General features: G+C 42.3%; 1 protein-coding gene across 3 annotated transcripts in view; it reads left to right on the top strand.

Moving 5' to 3' along the window:
- The first annotated feature begins 1258 nt into the window (after positions 1-1258).
- The window catches only part of MGLL (monoglyceride lipase), a 131967-nt gene continuing 112952 nt past the window's right edge, over positions 1259-20273 (top strand). The window contains exons 1-2 of one of the 3 annotated variants that reach the window (XM_053720827.1): positions 1259-1445; positions 7657-7795. In XM_053720827.1, coding sequence (XP_053576802.1) covers positions 7668-7795 — 128 coding nt within the window. In that variant the 5' untranslated portion in view covers positions 1259-1445; positions 7657-7667. Of the gene's footprint in view, positions 1446-7342; positions 7459-7656; positions 7796-20273 lie in introns of those variants that run through there. The other 2 variants (XM_053720826.1, XM_053720825.1) reach the window with 2 other exon arrangements.

The raw sequence follows: 20273 nt of genomic DNA, 5'->3' as shown, positions 1-20273 counted from the left end.
ACATAGAGAGGCTTCAGGGTATGGATATGATGTGTCGCCTGATGTGAGCATATAGATAGGCTTCAGGGCATGGGTATGATGTGAGGTCTAATATGGGCATACAGAGAGGCTTCAGGGTATTGGTATGATGTAAAGTCTGATATGGGTATATAGATAGGCTTCAGGGTATGATGTAAAGTCTAATATGGGCATATAGATAGGCTTCAGGGTATGGGTATGATGTGAGGTTTGATATGGGCACATAGAGAGGCTTCATGGTATGGGTATGATATGGACACATAGAGAGGCTTCAGGGTATGGGTATGATGTGAGGTTCAATATGAGCATATAGATAGATTTCAGGGCATGGGTATGATGTGGATATATATTTAAGGCATGGGTCTGATGTGAGGTCTGATGTGGGAATATATTCAGGGCATGGGTCTGATATGAGGTCTGATGTGGGAATATATTCAGGGCATGGGTATGATGTGGTCTGATGTGGGAATATATTCAGGGCATGGGTATGATGTGAGGTCTGATGGGGGCATATATTCAGGGCATGGGTATGATGTAAGGTCTGATGTGCGAATATATTCAGGGCATGGGTATGATGTGAGGTCTGATGTGGGAATATATTCAGGGCATGGGTATGATGTGAGGTCTGATGTGGATATATATTTAGGGCATGGGTATGATGTGAGGTCTGATGTGGGAATATATTCAGGGCATGGGTATGATGTGAGGTCTGATGTGGGAATATATTCAGGGCATGGGTATGATGTGAGGTCTGATGTGGATATATATTTAGGGCATGGGTATGATGTGAGGTCTGATGTGGATATATATTTAGGGCATGGGTATGATGTGAGGTCTGATGTGGATATATATTTAGGGCATGGGTATGATGTGAGGTCTGATGTGGATATATATTTAGGGCATGGGCATGAAGTGAGGTCTGGGCTGATACAAAAGAAAGGAGAGGTGATGGAGTCTGACTTACAGGTAAGTTCTGCTGCTCTAGGTCAAGTAGAATGGGTATATACTGCAGGTCAGCTGTTTATTTCACTGTTTAGCGGATATTTAACCCTTTCACAGGACACGTGGTCACACATCATAAACAGACAAGTGGCCACCTGATGTAGGAAGCCTATCGCTTTAAATATGGGCTTGTTTATTATGAAGCCACGTCCAGATACTATAAACACGCCTGTTAGTGCCTAACACATTGCTTCTTGCTCCGCCCTCCCTCCGTTGTGCCCGCCCACCGTAACTAAGTGACCTGACAAGCAAAAGGCAGCTGTCAGTGAGCGAGCGGTCGAGCGCGGAGAGCAACGGGCACAGTAACCTCTCTCCGGGCTAGCACAGCATGGTACACCGGCCCAGGGGGCACAGCCCGCGGAGCTAGGGGATATATACAGCGCTGCAAGTACTGCTGGGTAAGGCGCAGCCCTTTGTATGCCAAGGTAACATATTGCCCCCTGCCCTGATCCCTGTGCAACCTGCTGCCCCCTCAACCCTAATCCCTGTGCAACCTGCTGCCCCCTGCCCTGATCCCTGTGCAACCTGCTGCCCCCCTCAACCCTAATCCCTGTGCAACCTGCTGCCCCCTGCCCTGATCCCTGTGCAACCTGCTGCCCCCCTAATCCCTGATCCCTGTGCAACCTGCTGCCCCCCTCAACCCTAATCCCTGTGCAACCATCTGCCCCCCTCATCCCTGATCCCTGTGCAACCTCCCTAATCCCTGAGAAAGCATTGCTCCTGATTCCAGGTTCCCTGTGCAACCTGCTGCCCCCTCAGCCCTAATCCCTGTGCAACCTGCTGCCCCTCTCATCCCTGATCCCTGTGCAACCTGCTGCCCCCCTCATCCCTGATCCCTGTGCAACCTGCTGCCCCCCTCTTCCCTGATCCCTGTGCAACCTGCTGCCCCCCTCATCCCTGATCCCTGTGCAACCTGCTGCCCCCCTCTTCCCTGATCCCTGTGCAACCTGCTGCCCCCCTCTTCCCTGATCCCTGTGCAACCTGCTGCCCCTTCAGCCCTAATCCCTGTGCAACCAGCTGCCCCCCTCATCCCTGATCCCTGTGCAACCTGCTGCCCTCTCAGCCCTAATCCCTGTGCAACCTGCTGCCCCCTCAGCGCTAATCCCTGTGCAACCAGCTGCCCCCCTCATCCCTGATCCCTGTGCAACCTGCTGCCCCCCTAAACCCTCCCTAATCCCTGTGTAACCCGCTGCCCCCCTAATCCCTGATCCCTGTGCAACCTGCTGCCCCCCTCAGCCCTCCCTAATCCCTGTGCAACCCGCTGCCCCCCTCAGCCTGATCCCTGTGCAACCCGCTGCCCCCCTCAAGCCTGATCCCTGTGCAACCTGCTGTCCCCTCGACCCTAATCCCAGTGCAACCTGCTGCCCCCCTCGACCCTAATCCCAGTGCAACCTGCTGCCCCCCTCAACCCTAATCCCAGTGCAACCTGCTGCCCCCTCAACCCTAATCCCAGTGCAACCTGCTTCCCCCCTCAACCCTAATCCCAGTGCAACCCGCTGCCCCCTCAACCCTAATCCCTATGCAACCCATTGCCCCCCTCCGCCTGATCCCTGTCCAACCATCTGCCCCCCTCACCCCTAATCATAGTGCAACCCGCTGCCCCCCTCAGCCTGATCCATGTGCAACCAGCTGCCCCCCTCATCCCTAATCCCTGTGCAACCAGCTGCCCCCCTCAACCCTAATTCCTTTGCAACCAGCTGCCCCCTCATCCCTAATCCCTGTGCAACCAGCTGCCCCCCTCAACCCTAATCCCTTTGCAACCAGCTGCCCCCTCAGCCCTAATCCCTGTGCCACCTGCTCCCCCCTCAGCCCTAATCCTAGTGCCACCTGCTGCCCCCCTCAATCCTAATCCCTGTGCAACCTGCTGCCCCCCTCAGCCTGATCCCTGTGCAACCCGCTGCCCCCCTCAGCCCTAATCCCTGTGCAACCTGATGCCCCCCTCAGACTGATCCCTGTGTAACCCGCTGCCCCCCTCAGCCCTAATCCCAGTGCAACCTGCTGCCCCCTACCCTGATAACTAGGTAATTTACTGGCCCCTGCCCTGATAACTAGGTAATCTACTACCATGTTAACTGGGTCACCTACTGCCTCTCTGCCCTGATAACTAGGTAATTTACTGGCCCCTGCCCTGATAACTAGGTAATCTACTACCATGTTAACTGGGTCACCTACTGCCTCTCTGCCCTGATAGCTGGGTAACTTGCTGCCCCCTACCCTGATCTAGGCTTGCTTTATGGTCTGCACGCACACATTTTATTAATATTAATCCAGCACACGCAAGAATTACTAGTGCTTGTTCATGTTTATAAACCTTTTATTTTCATGTTGTAAATTGTTTAATTAATTCACACAATGGAGAAAGCATTGCTCCTGATTCCAGGTTCCCTGTGCAACCTGCTGCCCCCTCAGCCCTAATCCCTGTGCAACCTGCTGCCCCTCTCATCCCTGATCCCTGTGCAACCTGCTGCCCCCCTCTTCCCTGATCCCTGTGCAACCTGCTGCCCCCTCAGCCCTAATCCCTGTGCAACCAGCTGCCCCCCTCATCCCTGATCCCTGTGCAACCTGCTGCCCCCCTCAGCCCTCCCTAATCCCTGTGCAACCCGCTGCCCCTCTCATCCCTGATCCCTGTGCAACCTGCTGCCCCCCTCATCCCTGATCCCTGTGCAACCTGCTGCCCCCCTCAGCCCTCCCTAATCCCTGTGCAACCTGCTGCCCCTCTCATCCCTGATCCCTGTGCAACCTGCTGCCCCCTCATCCCTGATCCCTGTGCAACCTGCTGCCCTCCTCTTTCCTGATCCCTGTGCAACCTGCTGCCCCCTCAGCCCTAATCCCTGTGCAACCAGCTGCCTCCCTCATCCCTGATCCCTGTGCAACCTGCTGCCCCCCTCAGCCCTCCCTAATCCCTGTGCAACCCGCTGCCCCCCTCAACCCTAATCCCAGTGCAACCTGCTGCTCCCCTCAACCCTAATCCCAGTGCAACCAGCTGCCCCCCTCAACCCTAATCCCAGTGCAACCAGCTGCCCCCTCAACCCTAATCCCAGTGCAACCTGCTTCCCCCCTCAACCCTAACCCCAGTGCAACCTGCTTCCCCCCTCAACCCTAATCCCTATGCAACCCATTGCCCCCTCCGCCTGATCCCTGTCCAACCATCTGCCCCCCTCACCCCTAATCACAGTGCAACCCGCTGCCCCCCTCAGCCTGATCCCTGTGCAACCAGCTGCCCCCCTCATCCATAATCCCTGTGCAACCAGCTGCCCCCCTCAACCCTAATCCCTTTGCAACCAGCTGCCCCCTCAGCCCTAATCCCTGTGCCACCTGCTCCCCCCCTCAGCCCTAATCCTAGTGCCACCTGCTGCCCCCCTCAATCCTAATCCCTGCGCAACTTGCTGCCCCCCTCAGCCTGATCCCTGTGTAACCCACTGCTCCCCTCAGCCCTAATCCCAGTGCAACCTTAACTTAATTCCTCTCTGCCCTGATAACTAGGTAACCTGCTGCCCCTACCCTGATAACTAGGTAACTTACTGGCCCCTTCCCTGATAACTAGGTAACCTGCTGCCCCTAGCCTGATAACTAGGTAACTTACTGGCCCCTGCCCTGATAACTAGGTAACCTGCTGCCCCTACCCTGATAACTAGGTAACTTACTGGCCCCTGCCCTGATAACTAGGTAACCTGCTGCCCCTACCCTGATAACTAGGTAACTTACTGGCCCCTGCCCTGATAACTAGGTAATCTACCATGTTAACTGGGTCACCTACTGCCTCTCTGCCCTGATAACTAGGTAGCCTGCTGCCTCTCTGCCCTGATAGCTGGGTAACCTGCTGCCCCCTACCCTGATCTAGGCTTGCTTTATGGTCTGCACGCACACATTTTATTAATATTAATCCAGCACACGCAAGAATTACTAGTGCTTGTTCATGTTTATAAACCTTTTATTTTCATGTTGTAAATTGTTTAATTAATTCACACAATGGAGAAAGCATTGCTCCTGATTCCAGGTTCCCAAACCACTGGGTAACGCTCTAAACATCCTGATCTCCTTGTTCTCCAGCGTCTTTACAGACATAATGTTCCTTACTCACTGCACCTCCATATCTGATTAACGCAGTGCCCGATGATCCCTGGGTCATCAGTGCACCTCCTGTTCCCTGATTGGATGGAGTAGTGCCCTCTGTGATATCTGTGTGTGTGAGGCAGTCCCCCCCTGTGATATCTGTGTATATGAGGCAGTGCCCCTCTGTGATATCTGTGTGTATGAGGCAGTAGCCCCCTCTGTGATATCTGTGTGTATGAGGCAGTGCCCCCTGTGATATCTGTGTGTATGAGGCAGTGCCCTCTGTGATATCTGTGTGTATGAGGCAGTGCCCTCTGTGATATCTGTGTGTATGAGGCAGTGCCCTCTGTGATATCTGTGTGTATGAGGCAGTGCCCTCTGTGATATCTGTGTGTATGAGGCAGTGCCCTCTGTGATATCTGTGTGTATGAGGCAGTGCCCTCTGTGATATCTGTGTGTATGAGGCAGTGCCCCTCTGTGATATCTGTGTGTATGAGGCAGTGCCCCTCTGTGATATCTGTGTGTATGAGGCAGTGCCCCTCTGTGATATCTGTGTGTATGAGACAGTGCCCCCTCTGTGATATCTGTGTGTATGAGGCAGTGCCCCCTGTGATATCTGTGTGTATGAGGCAGTGCCCTCTGTGATATCTGTGTGTATGAGGCAGTGCCCCTCTGTGATATCTGTGTGTATGAGGCAGTGCCCCCTCTGTGATATCTGTGTGTATGAGGCAGTGCCCCCTCTGTGATATCTGTGTGTATGAGGCAGTGCCCCCTGTGATATCTGTGTGTATGAGGCAGTGCCCCCTCTGTGATATCTGTGTGTATGAGGCAGTGCCCCCTCTGTGATATCTGTGTGTATGAGGCAGTGCCCCTCTGTGATATCTGTGTGTATGAGGCAGTGCCCCTCTGTGATATCTGTGTGTATGAGGCAGTGCCCCCTCTGTGATATCTGTGTGTATGAGGCAGTGCCCCCTCTGTGATATCTGTGTGTATGAGGCAGTGCCCCTCTGTGATATCTGTGTGTATGAGGCAGTGCCCCTGTGATACCTGTGTGCATGGGGCAGTGCCCCCTGTTATATCTTTGTGCATGGGCAGTGCCCTCTGTGATATCTGTGTGTATAAGGCAGTGCCCTCTGTGATATCTGTGTGTATGAGGCAGTGCCCTCTGTGATATCTGTGTGTATGAGGCAGTGCCCCCTGGTTGTTTGTTTATATCAGTTAATCTGGTTGTGCGTTTATATCCGTTAATCTGGTTGTGTGTTTATATCCGTTAATCTGGTTGTGTGTTTATATCCGTTAATCTGGTTGTGTGTTTTATATCCATTAATCTGGTTGTGTGTTTATATCAGTTAATCTGGTTGTGTGTTTTATATCCGTTAATCTGGTTGTGTGTTTATATCAATTAATCTGGTTGTGTGTTTATATCAGTTAATCTGGTTGTGTGTTTATATCAGTTAATCTGGTTGTGTGTTTATATCAGTTTATCTGGTTGTGTGTTTATATCAGTTAATCTGGTTGTGTGTTTATATCAGTTTATCTGGTTGTGTGTTTATATCAGTTTATCTGGTTGTGTGTTTATATCAGTTAATCTGGATGTGTGTTTATATCAGTTAATCTGGATGTGTGTTTATATCAGTTAATCTGGTTGTGTGTTTATATCAGTTTATCTGGTTGTGTGTTTATATCAGTTAATCTGGTTGTGTGTTTATATCAGTTAATCTGGTTGTGTGTTTATATCAGTTAATCTGGTTGTGTGTTTATATCAGTTTATTATCTGGTTGTGTGTTTATATCAGTTTATTATCTGGTTGTGTGTTTATATCAGTTTATCTGGTTGTGTGTTTATATCAGTTAATCTGGTTGTGTGTTTATATCAGTTTATCTGGTGTTGTGATAAAATCCAGAGGTCTTTACAGCTTGTTCTAATGTTTTTATTGCTTTTTGTGGGACTCCAGACTCCTACTCATTCCTATTAACCCAATGAGAGGGCTGGTACATATTATCAAGAGGTTAAACCTAGCAGTAAATGTGTTGTTCCTGTGTGTCTGGTCTGTACAATAGTCACTATTTGGGGCTATTGCTGCACCTCACACACAGCCGTGTATCTGGGCATGTGCCTCTGTATGTAGTCCCGTCATGTGAGATCCTGTGTGGTCCCTCGCAGGTTAACCCTATGAGTGCAGGTCAGATCTAGCAATGGCTGGAGAAGTGCTTTTCCTGTGAATATTTTCCATAAACACGCCCAGCTGTGTATAGAAGAGAAGCCGTTCGTTAGCGAGCTGTGAGAATGGCAGAGCATTCAGCACCCAGCTCTGTGCATTCCTGCTAACATCTGAGCAGAAACGCAGGGAACGGCTGCAAATGGACAAGCACTTCCCAGCAGCGGGTAATCACTAGGCAGGATGTGTCTCATTAGACCCTGTGCTTGTAGCTGATACACTGCCAGCCACTCTCCCCACTAAAGGGCTCTGATGGAACGCTCATACAGTGTAAATCCATTTGGGGTATTTAGGGGAATCATAGAAATACAATTCAGTTTTATAATTTTCTTTCTTTCTTTTTTTTAATCTGTTTTTGGATTTAGGCAGAACCCAAATGATGCCTGAAGACAGTTCCCCAAGCCTGAGTCCACAAGGCACCTCATATAAGGACCTACCGCACTACATAAACGAGGATGGACAGCACCTGTACTGCAAATACTGGAAACCGTCAGGTGTGCCAAGGTAAGGCAGCAGGTAGGGGAGGGAGCGCTCCTCTTGTTGCATGTAACCGCTGTGCAGTGAAAGGGTTACGCCGGCGCGGCTCGCCCCATAGTAACATGCTTATTAACCTGTCATAGGCTGATGTGACAGCCAGGAGGTGAAGACCCGGCAGAAAACAAAATACAATCTGCTGGCTCGGAGCAGCAATGTGCCAGCCTGGGAATTATCTGAGCATTTAATTAAACTCGTTTATAGAACATGATGCGTTATTAGGCAGGACAAACATGTCTCACAATTCTCCATCAGCTACAGAAATCTATTTTAGGCTGTGCTAGCTGTGCTTTGTCTCATATCCCAAGTTGTATAAAGTTATTGTACAACGGATTCTGCTGGAGGATTTATATCATGTTTTTGGGAGAACGGTTATACCTGGAGCGCTACTTGATGTGATGCGTTATTTTATCGCTGTCGCTCAGTGGGAGTTAATGGATTATTCATAATACAGAAGAGTGACGCTGTGTGAGTTTACGGCTACTGACTTAGGTTTGGGGAATCTTTTGTCATTTTGCACAACTCAGAAGTACAATACCTCTTGTTCTGTTATATACTTTGTCCTCAGTAGCAATGAATCACAGTGAAAGCTATCACGGATCACTAATTCCTATATTAATGTTTGTTTTGCAAGTTGATTTTTGCATGTAAAACTTGAAAACAATTAGGTTACGTCACAATTCTTGTGTAATAAAAAGTTGTATGTTCCCAAATTCTAAAACTGCCGGACTGGATATTTTTAAAACCAGTTTCTCTGTTGCATCAGCTGTGTAATGACACATGATTCAAACTGATAGTACCGCTGATTGCATGGGAACACATACTATACAATGGAGGAGACTGGTGGCACATTGGATATAACTATATAATCCTGTAAATTAAAGGGACAGTCTAGTCAAAATTAAACTTTCATGATTCAGATAGGGCATGCAATTTTAAACAACTTTCCAATTTACTTCTATTATCTAATTTGCTCAATTATTTAGATATCCTTTGTTGAAGAAATAGCAATGTACATGTGTGAGCCAATCACACAAGGCCTTTATGTGCAGCAACCAATCAGCAGCTACTGAGCATATTTAGATATTCTTTTCAGCAAGTGATATCAAGAGAATGAAGCAAATTAGATAATAGAAGTAAATTAGAAAGTTGTTTAAAATGACATGGTCTTTCTAAATCATAAAAGAAACAAATTGGGTATCATGACCCTTTAATAATCCATTTGTGCTGTACCTATCAGAAGATTCATCTATAATAAATGGATAATTGTACAACATTTAACCCATTGGCTGTCGAAGGAGCAGGAATAAGGTGCAGCCCCTCTGCCAGACAAGGAGTTAAATAAAATATTTAGCGGACTGATGACGTTTTATTAAAATAAACAGTTTAAGATATTGTGTGACATAGCTGTCCCTTCTAAAGCAGTGCAGTGGCACATTCCTTGTTCTAGGGCATAGCTGCCTTACAAGCAGTTGACCCATTCCTAGCCATTACAGTACAGATTTGATGTTTGTTTCTGCTACCAAAATCTATTTTTGGGGGATTTAATTAAATGAGCATAAGAAGGTTATGTGCTGTTATTAAGATATTTGCAGTAAGTAAACTCTGGTCCTTAGTTCTCTCTGTTTATTGGATTAAGATGGAGAGACTCATAATGCACAGACACCACCTTAGACATATAGGGGCATATTTATTAAGCTCCGTATGGTTCTTGAAGCCCCGTGTTGGTTCGCCGGAAACGCAAGTTATGAAGCAGCTCCATAACCTGTCCGCCTGCTCTGAGGAGGTGGACAGCGATCGCCAGAAATCAACCAAATCGAATACGATCAGGTTGGTTGACACCCCCTGCTAGTGGCCGCTAATCTGCAGGGAGCAGCGTTGCACCAACAGTTCACAAGAACTGCTGGTGCGATGCTGAGTGCGGAGAGCGTAATGCTGTCCGCATTCAGCGATGTCTGTCGGACATGATCCGCTGATCGGATAATGTCGGACAGACATTTGATAAATAGACCCCATATGAGCTAATAATATAAGAGACATTTGCAGTTAAACATAAAGGGCTAGATTATGAGTGGAACGAAAATATGTGCTCCCGCGAGTGTGTTATCTGCACTCAACTTTTTTTTACCATTATGTGCTCAGTTGCGCACGTATTACAGGTCGCAAGTAAAGATTTTGCACTCTCATGGTTGCATCCTGGCAAAGAAAAAAGACTTTGCGAAGTTGTGAACGCAGGATCGTATTCCTCCATAGACTTTAACGGAACCACGTTTTGAACTAAAAAATTACAGCTGTCAGGTCGCACAAACACGAGTATTTATGTGTATATATTTATGTAAATACATATACACACATATAAATACATATACACATATAAATACATATATATATATACACACATATAAATACATATATACACACATATAAATAAATACATATATATATATATATATATATATATATATATATATATATATATATATATATATATATATATATATATATATATAGGGAGTGCAGAATTATTAGGCAAGTTGTATTTTTGAGGATTAATTTTATTATTGAACAACAACCATGTTCTCAATGAACCCAAAAAACTCATTGTTTTAATCATTGATTGGTTTTAGTTTTATTTAGATTTTTATATAGATTATTAAAATTGCGATTTCATTTCATAATAATACTGGCTCATTTATATATTTTATATAAGGTGACATCAATCTATTTTATATAAGGTGATATTACATATCTATAAATCCTACAGCTTTTTAGCGCCTTCTACAGGGAGTGCAGAATTATTAGGCAAGTTGTATTTTTGAGGATTAATTTTATTATTGAACAACAACCATGTTCTCAATGAACCCAAAAAACTCATTAATATCAAAGCTGAATATTTTTGGAAGTAGTTTTTAGATTGTTTTTAGTTATAGCTATTTTAGGGGGATATCTGTGTGTGCAGGTGACTATTACTGTGCATAATTATTAGGCAACTTAACAAGTATGAAACAAGTATGTTTCAAAAAGGCTTTATACTAGATTTTTGGCCCAGTCTTGACGTTTCAGCTTGTGTGTCTTGTTCAGTGGTGGTCGTCTTTCAGCCTTTCTTACCTTGGCCATGTCTCTCAGTATTGCACACCTTGTGCTTTTGGGCACTCCAGTGATGTTGCAGCTCTGAAATATGGCCAAACTGGTGGCAAGTGGCATCTTGGCAGCGGCACGCTTGACTTTTCTCAGTTCATGGGCAGTTATTTTGCGCCTTGGTTTTTCCACACGCTTCTTGCGACCCTGTTGACTAGTTTGAATGAAACGCTTGATTGTTCGATGATCACGCTTCAGAAGCTTTGCAATTTTAAGAGTGCTGCATCCCTCTGCAAGATATCTCACTATTTTTTACTTTTCTGAGCCTGTCAAGTCCTTCTTTTGACCCAGTTTGCCAAATGAAAGGAAGTTGCCTAATAATTATGCACACCTGATATAGGGTGTTGATGTCATTAGACCACACCCCTTCTCATTACAGAGATGCACATCACCTAATATGCTTAATTGGTAGTAGGCTTTCGAGCCTATACAGCTTGGAGTAAGACAACATGCATAAAGAGGATGATGTGGTCAAAATACTCATTTGCCTAATAATTCTGCACTCCCTGTATATATACACACATATAAATACATATATATACACATATATAAATACATATATATATATATACACACATATAAATACATATATACACACATATAAATACATATACACACATATAAATAAATATATATATATATATATATATATACACTATAAATACATATATATTTATAGACATACATATATATATATATATATACATGCGTTTCTATGGATTTCTATGTAAAAGCACTTTTGGCCTCTTTTTTTTCCAACACCTGACATCTCATATTTTTGCGTCCTTATAACTTTTTAATGCAATATTTTTCTATAATAATTCTTATCAGACAGTGTTAATATGAATATAACTGTACTGTGCAATGTATATTTGATGCATTTTGTGCAACTTTTTAGTCAAGAGCAACAGTTAATCAGAGCTCTGAGGTTGTGCTAACCTGACGAGTGTAAATTGCGATTGCGCTCTCACGGTTACATTTTACTTTCAACTATTAAAACGAATGGCCTTTTACGAGTGCCAGAAAGAGCGCAAACGTGCGCTAAAATAGCGCACCACTCATAATCTAGCCCTAAATTAAAGAGATTGAAAGGTCAAAATTGAAATGTGCAAATAGAAGTATTTGTGCAGTATTCTTCCATTATCAAAAATACTTCTAGTATAATTTATTACTGTTGCTAATTTACTTCCTGAGGTGACTAGACCTGTGTCACAGCAATAGTTAATGTCGCAGTCAGGCGGTCTGCTGACAATATCCTGTGTGTCACAGTAACAGGATGTAATGACAGGCCGAGGACAGGGCCACGTTTACCTACAATACAAGTAGGAAGTTGCCTAAGGGCATTGAATTCACAGGGGTATCAAGCCATTCAACTTCCTAACCCAGCTACATATCAAATCAGGGATCATTTCTGTATCCTAAATAATGTGCACAAGCCACAGACAGTTCCCACAAATTAGAATCTGGAAACTTAATAGTAAATAACATTTGTTATTATTGTGTAAGGGGATCAATGTAAAATAGATGGAAGCTAAAATAGTCAGTATGTTCCCCGGCTGCTGTGCAAGCAGTGCATGCTGGGAGTTTGGGCACTGAGAGTTAGTGTGGCAAAGGTGACTGTTTTAGAGAGGTTACTATTTGTTTGCGAATGCGCCCACACTCGCAGGTGTATGTGATAAATGCAGTAAATATAGAACATGCCTCAGTATGACCCCCGTTCTGCTGATAGTATAACCCTACTCTTAGCTAAACTCTGTTACATTCACAATAATACATTCAGCACATGAGCCCATTTGTCACAGAGGCCTCGCTGTGGGTGAGCAAGGACACGCAGCTCGTTCAAGGTCACACACAGACACCGATGCTAATGACATTACACTGTAGCTGTGACAGTCACATGAAGGTGATCGCCAGGAGTGCTGGGATTGTCCTATTCTCAGCAATGCAAATACTTCTGCTGCTCAACCTCCTATCTGCGCTGAATTCTCAGCTTTTATATTCTGGAATAACAGGTTTATTATTTATGTTTTGAGTTACCAAATCACACAGAGCTTCCTTACGCAGTAATTCTGCTTTTATTCCAGAGATGATTTTCTATTCCTTTTTTTTTTTTTTTATATTCCATTTTGTACCTGGCTCACTCCAGCCGTGAAGAGGTTAAGCTTACTTTTCAGACAGGCGCAGCAAGTGTTCCCCGGCTGCTGGATAAATCAATAAGCCTTTCTCCTGGATGTTTAAATTGCATTGTGGAGCTGTCAGTTTTGAGCACATGCCATTGTGGTCGCATTTAGCGCGGTGAGATGTCACCTTCACACTGCCCTGCTGTTTAGCAAGTTATTACGCCAGGCTCCGTACCGCTCTAGCGTGAGGATGCCGAGTCGTGTTCCTCTTCACAGAACTTGTGTGTAACATTTGTCCATATTTAGTGCTCTTGTGTGTAACATTTATCCATATGTAGTGCCCTTGTGTGTAACATTTATCCATATTTAGTGCCCTTGTGTGTAACATTTATCCATATGTAGTGCCCTTGTGTGTAACATTTATCCATATTTAGTGCCCTTGTGTGTAACATTTATCCATATGTAGTGCTCTTTTGTGTAACATTTATCCATATTTAGTGCCCTTGTGTGTAACATTTATCCATATTTAGTGCCCTTGTGTGTAACATTTATCCATATTTAGTGCCCTTGTGTGTAACATTTATCCATATTTAGTGCCCTTGTGTGTAATATTTATCCATATTTAGTGCTCTTGTGTGTAACATTTATCCATATTTAGTCCCCTTGTGTGTAATATTTATCCATATGTAGTGCCCTTGTGTGTAATATTTATCCATATGTAGTGCCCTTGTGTGTAACATTTATCCATATTTAGTGCCCTTGTGTGTAACATTTATCCATATTTAGTGCACTTGTGTGTAATATTTATCCATATGTAGTGCCCTTGTGTGTAACATTTATCCATATTTAGTGCCCTTGTGTGTAACATTTATCCATATTTAGTGCCCTTGTGTGTAACATTTATCCATATTTAGTGCTCTTGTGTGTAACATTTATCCATATGTAGTGCCCTTGTGTGTAATATTTATCCATATGTAGTGCCCTTGTGTGTAACATTTATCCATATTTAGTGCCCTTGTGTGTAATATTTATCCATATTTAGTGCTCTTGTGTGTAATATTTATCCATATGTAGTGCTCTTGTGTGTAATATTTATCCATATTTAGTGCCCTTGTGTGTAATATTTATCCATATGTAGTGCTCTTGTGTGTAATATTTATCCATATGTAGTGCCCTTGTGTGTAACATTTATCCATATTTAGTGCCCTTGTGTGTAATATTTATCCATATTTAGTGCCCTTGTATGTAATATTTATCCATATTTAGTGCCCTTGTGTGTAATATTTATCCATATTTAGTGCCCTTGTGTGTAATATTTATCCATATTTAGTGCCCTTGTGTGTAATATTTATCCATATTTAGTGCTCTTGTGTGTAATATTTTTCCATATTTAGTGCCCTTGTGTGTAATATTTATCCATATGTAGTGCCCTTGTGTGTAATATTTATCCATATTTAGTGCTCTTGTGTGTAACATTTATCCATATTTAGTGCCCTTGTGTGTAATATTTATCCATATTTAGTGCTCTTGTGTGTAATATTTATCCATATGTAGTGCCCTTGTGTGTAATATTTATCCATATTTAGTGCTCTTGTGTGTAATATTTATCCATATTTAGTGCCCTTGTGTGTAATATTTATCCATATGTAGTGCCCTTGTGTGTAATATTTATCCATATTTAGTGCCCTTGTGTGTAATATTTATCCATATTTAGTGCTCTTGTGTGTAACATTTATCCATATTTAGTGACCTTGTGTGTAATATTTATCCATATTTAGTGTCCTTGTGTGTAATATTTATCCATATTTAGTGCTCTTGTGTGTAACATTTATCCATATTTAGTGCCCTTGTGTGTAACATTTATCCATATTTAGTGCCCTTGTGTGTAACATTTATCCATATTTAGTGCTCTTGTGTGTAATATTTATCCATATTTAGTGCTCTTGTGTGTAATATTTATCCATATTTAGTGCTCTTGTATGTAACATTTATCCATATTTAGTGCCCTTGTATGTAACATTTATCCATATTTAGTGCCCTCGTGTGTAACATTTATCCATATTTAGTGCCCTTGTTTGTAATATTTATCCATATGTAGTGCTCTTGTGTGTAACATTTATCCATATTTAGTGCCCTTGTTTGTAATATTTATCCATATGTAGTGCTCTTGTGTGTAACATTTATCCATATGTAGTGCCCTTGTGTGTAACATTTATCCATATTTAGTGCCCTTGTGTGTAACATTTATCCATATGTAGTGCCCTTGTGTGTAACATTTATCCATATTTAGTGCCCTTGTGTGTAACATTTATCCATATTTAGTGCTCTTGTGTGTAACATTTATCCATATTTAGTGCCCTTGTGTGTAACATTTATCCATATTTAGTGCTCTTGTGTGTAACATTTATCCATATGTAGTGCCCTTGTGTGTAATATTTATCCATATTTAGTGCCCTTGTGTGTAACATTTATCCATATTTAGTGCCCTTGTGTGTAACATTTATCCATATTTAGTGCTCTTGTGTGTAACATTTATCCATATTTAGTGCCCTTGTGTGTAACATTTATCCATATTTAGTGCTCTTGTGTGTAATATTTATCCATATGTAGTGCCCTCGTGTGTAACATTTATCCATATTTAGTGCCCTTGTGTGTAACATTTATCCATATGTAGTGCCCTTGTGTGTAACATTTATTAATATTTAGTGCCCTTATGTGTAATATTTATCCATATTTAGTGCTCTTGTGTGTAATATTTATCCATATTTAGTGCCCTTGTGTGTAATATTTATCCATATTTAGTGCTCTTGTGTGTAATATTTATCCATATGTAGTGCTCTTGTGTGTAATATTTATCCATATTTAGTGCCCTTGTGTGTAATATTTATCCATATGTAGTGCTCTTGTGTGTAACATTTATCCATATTTAGTGCCCTTGTGTGTAATATTTATCCATATTTAGTGCCCTTGTGTGTAATATTTATCCATATGTAGTGCCCTTGTGTGTAATATTTATCCATATTTAGTGCTCTTGTGTGTAACATTTCTCCATATTTAGTGCCCTTGTGTGTAATATTTATCCATATTTAGTGCTCTTGTGTGTAATATGTATCCATATTTAGTGCCCTTGTGTGTAATATTTATCCATATGTAGTGCTCTTGTGTGTAACATTTATCCATATTTAGTGCCCTTGTGTGTAATATTTATCCATATTTAGTGCCCTTGTGTGTAATATTTATCCATATTTAGTGCCCTTGTGTGTAACATTTATCCATATTTAGTTCCCTTGTGTGTAACATTTATCCATATTTAGTGCTCTTGTGTGTAACATTTATCCATATTTAGTGCCCTTGTGTGTAGCATTTATCCATATTTAGTGCTCTTGTGTTTAATATTTATCCATATTTAGTGCTCTTGTGTGTAACATTTATCCATATTTAGTGCCCTCGTGTGTAACATTTATCCATATTTAGTGCCCTCGTGTGTAACATTTATCCATATTTAGTGCCCTTGTGTGTAACATTTATCCATATTTAGTTCCCTTGTGTGTAACATTTATCCATATTTAGTGCTCTTGTGTGTAACATTTATCCATATTTAGTGCCCTTGTGTGTAGCATTTATCCATATTTAGTGCTCTTGTGTTTAATATTTATCCATATTTAGTGCTCTTGTGTGTAACATTTATCCATATTTAGTGCCCTCGTGTGTAACATTTATCCATATTTAGTGCCCTCGTGTGTAACATTTATCCATATTTAGTGCCCTTGTTTGTAATATTTATCCATATGTAGTGCTCTTGTGTGTAACATTTATCCATATTTAGTGCCCTTGTGTATAACATTTATCCATATTTAGTGCTCTTGTGTGTAACATTTATCCATATTTAGTGCCCTTGTGTGTAACATTTATCCATATTTAGTGCTCTTGTGTGTAATATTTATCCATATGTAGTGCCCTTGTGTGTAATATTTATCCATATGTAGTGCCCTTGTGTGTAACATTTATCCATATGTAGTTCCCTTGTGTGTAATATTTATCCATATTTAGTGCTCTTGTTTGTAACATTTATCCATATTTAGTGCCCTTGTGTGTAACATTTATCCATATTTAGTGCCCTTGTGTGTAGCATTTATCCATATTTAGTGCCCTTGTGTGTAACATTTATCCATATGTAGTGCTCTTGTGTGTAACATTTATCCATATTTAGTGCCCTTGTGTGTAACATTTATCCATATTTAGTGCCCTTGTGTGTAATATTTATCCATATTTAGTGCCCTTGTGTGTAATATTTATCCATATTTAGTGCCCTTGTGTGTAATATTTATCCATATTTAGTGCTCTTGTGTGTAATATTTATCCATACGTAGTGCCCTTGTGTGTAATATTTATCCATACGTAGTGCCCTTGTGTGTAACGTTTATCCATATTTAGTGCCCTTGTGTGTAATATTTATCCATATGTAGTGCTCTTGTGTGTAACATTTATCCATATGTAGTGCCCTTGTGTGTAATATTTATCCATACGTAGTGCCCTTGTGTGTAGAAAACGTATCTTTGCATTATGAAGTCATTTCATATAACAGAAATAAAACTCCAAACGTATCCCCTTGAAAAATATGTAACTCCAAAAGCAAATGTTACAATATATTGCTCTAAAATGTATTCTTGTTGGACTTCTTCCAGTGAGTCGCCATCATGCTTAAAGGGACAGTAAAGTCAAAATTAAATTAAACATTTTAAACAATGTTCCAGTTTACATCTGTTATCTAATTTGCTTTGTTCTCTTGGTACCCTTTGTTAAAAACATACCTAGATTTGCTCAGATGCTGCTGATTGGAGGCTGCGCTTAGATGCCTCATTGTCAAAGTTGCTCAGCTAGATCCCAGTAGTGCATTGCTGCTTCTTCAACAAAAGTTACCAAGAGAATGAAGTAAATTATATAATAGACGTAAAAGGGACATTGTACACTAGATTTTTCTTTGCATAAATGTTTTGTAGATAATCCATTTATATAGCCCATCTGGTAATGTTTTTATAAAACATTATAGTTTTGCTTATTATTTTTTTTAATAACATTTTGCAGATTTTCAGACTCCTAACCAAGCCCCACAGTGTCAGATGTATACACACGTATACAGACTCCTGCTGGCTCCTGTTTATGTTACCTGTCTTTTATATGCAGAGAGGTGGGTGGGGGGGGGTCTGCTCTTTTTGTTTAACCAGCCCCTTACAGTGGGTGTCCCAGCCTAACCTCATCAACAGTGCTAAACTTGGAGCTTCTTTTTACTGGATTTTAATATCAGTATCTGTGCATATTCTTCTTTATAGTAGAGTCTATTACATGCAGTTATACGACAATTGTTGTGTACTGTCCCTTTAACTGGATAGTTATATATATATATATATTGTATGTTCTATCTGAATCATTAACAAAACAATTTGGATTTAATAAATGACTAATGTCTTTTTAATACAGTTGGGTCACATTTGCTGTAAATAGTCTAATTCCTTTGGAAAATCTTACAATTTATCTGCAAAATTAAATCCTATGGCAATTCTTGTGGCTGAATCTTTTGATGAGCTTTTTGGAAGTATTAGAATATTCTACATTATGTTTTTTTTAACAAACCCATCAGAAAAGATGGAGCATGTAATTTTAAACAACTTTCCAAATTACTTATTTGATCTTATTTGCTTTGTTCTTTTGTTATCCTTTGTTAAATGCATATCTGGGTAGGCTCAGGATCTGGGATCTGGCTGCACATATATATACGTCTTGTGATCAGCTTACCAATGTGCTCAGCTAGCTCCCAGTAGTGCATTGCTGCTCCTTCAAGAAAGGATATCAAGAGAATGAAGCCGAATTGATAATAGAAGTAAACTGGAAATTTGTTTACACATGTTATACTCTGACTCATAAAAGAAAGATTTTATGTTTCAGGTCCCTTTAAGCACAATGTGTAATACGTTTTATGGAAAGTTGTAAATTATAACCAGCAAGATCTATTGTCTAATGAAAGCCGAGGACGGAACTGGTGTTTGATTTCTTTCCAGTGGAATAATCGCTCTAAATGAAGGGTGTGTATTTTTTTGGAATCAAATTGGCACGTTTGTTAAAGCTGGGGTATTTAATTGACAACTCCTGGTATGTATAATCACAGGTTATGTACTCTGGGTCAGGCACTAATTACATGAGCATTTCTTTTATCCTCAAATAGATTAGGATTGTATTTTTATTTTGCTCAGTTCACTGTGCTTGATCCAGTAGTCGCCCAAATTATAGCTCTATCCTACAAAGGTTCCCTGTTGTCAGTGCTGCCCTCAGCAGTATGTCTACTCACCATCAGGTGGCGCTATGTCGGAATGTCTTCTGTAAGCCTCACTAAGCTTGTCAATCTGTTCCTCAAGTGAAGACTTCCAAAGATTTGGCTAATGATAAATGTATTAATGGATCCAAAACATTTGATAAACGACTATAAAACCTCAAGTTTAACCAGGAATCCTTCATGGTTACATGCTACCTTCACCTGAGCCCACATTTCTTACCTCTCAGCTGAGCCCACATTTCTGACCCCTCACCTGAGCCAACGTTGCTGACCCCTCACCTGAGCACAAGTTGCTGATGCCTCACCAGAGCCCACGTTGCTGATGCCTCACCTGAGCCCACGTTGCTGATGCCTCACCTGAGCCCACGTTGCTGATGCCTCACCTGAGCCCACGTTGCTGATGCCTCACCTGAGCCCAGGTTGCTGATGCCTCACCTGAGCCCAGGTTGCTGATGCCTCACCTGAGCCCACGTTGCTGATACCTGAGCACACATTGCTGACCCCTCACCTGAGCCCACGTTGCTGATGCCTCACCTGAGCCCACGTTGCTGATGCCTCACCTGAGCCCACGTTGCTGATGCCTCACCTGAGCCCACGTTGCTGATGCCTCACCTGAGCCCACGTTGCTGATGCCTCACCTGAGCCCACGTTGCTGATGCCTCACCTGAGCCCACGTTGCTGATGCCTCACCTGAGCCCACGTTGCTGATGCCTCACCTGAGCCCACGTTGCTGATGCCTCACCTGAGCCCACGTTGCTGATGCCTGACCTGAGCCCACGTTGCTGATGCCTCACCTGAGCCCACGTTGCTGACCCCTCATCTGAGCACACTTTGCTGATACCTGAGCACATGTTGCTGATGC

This window comes from Bombina bombina, chromosome 7 (genome assembly GCF_027579735.1).
Source record: "Bombina bombina isolate aBomBom1 chromosome 7, aBomBom1.pri, whole genome shotgun sequence".
Taxonomy (NCBI): Eukaryota; Metazoa; Chordata; class Amphibia; order Anura; family Bombinatoridae; genus Bombina; species Bombina bombina.
This window is presented reverse-complemented; position numbering and strand designations above follow the sequence as displayed.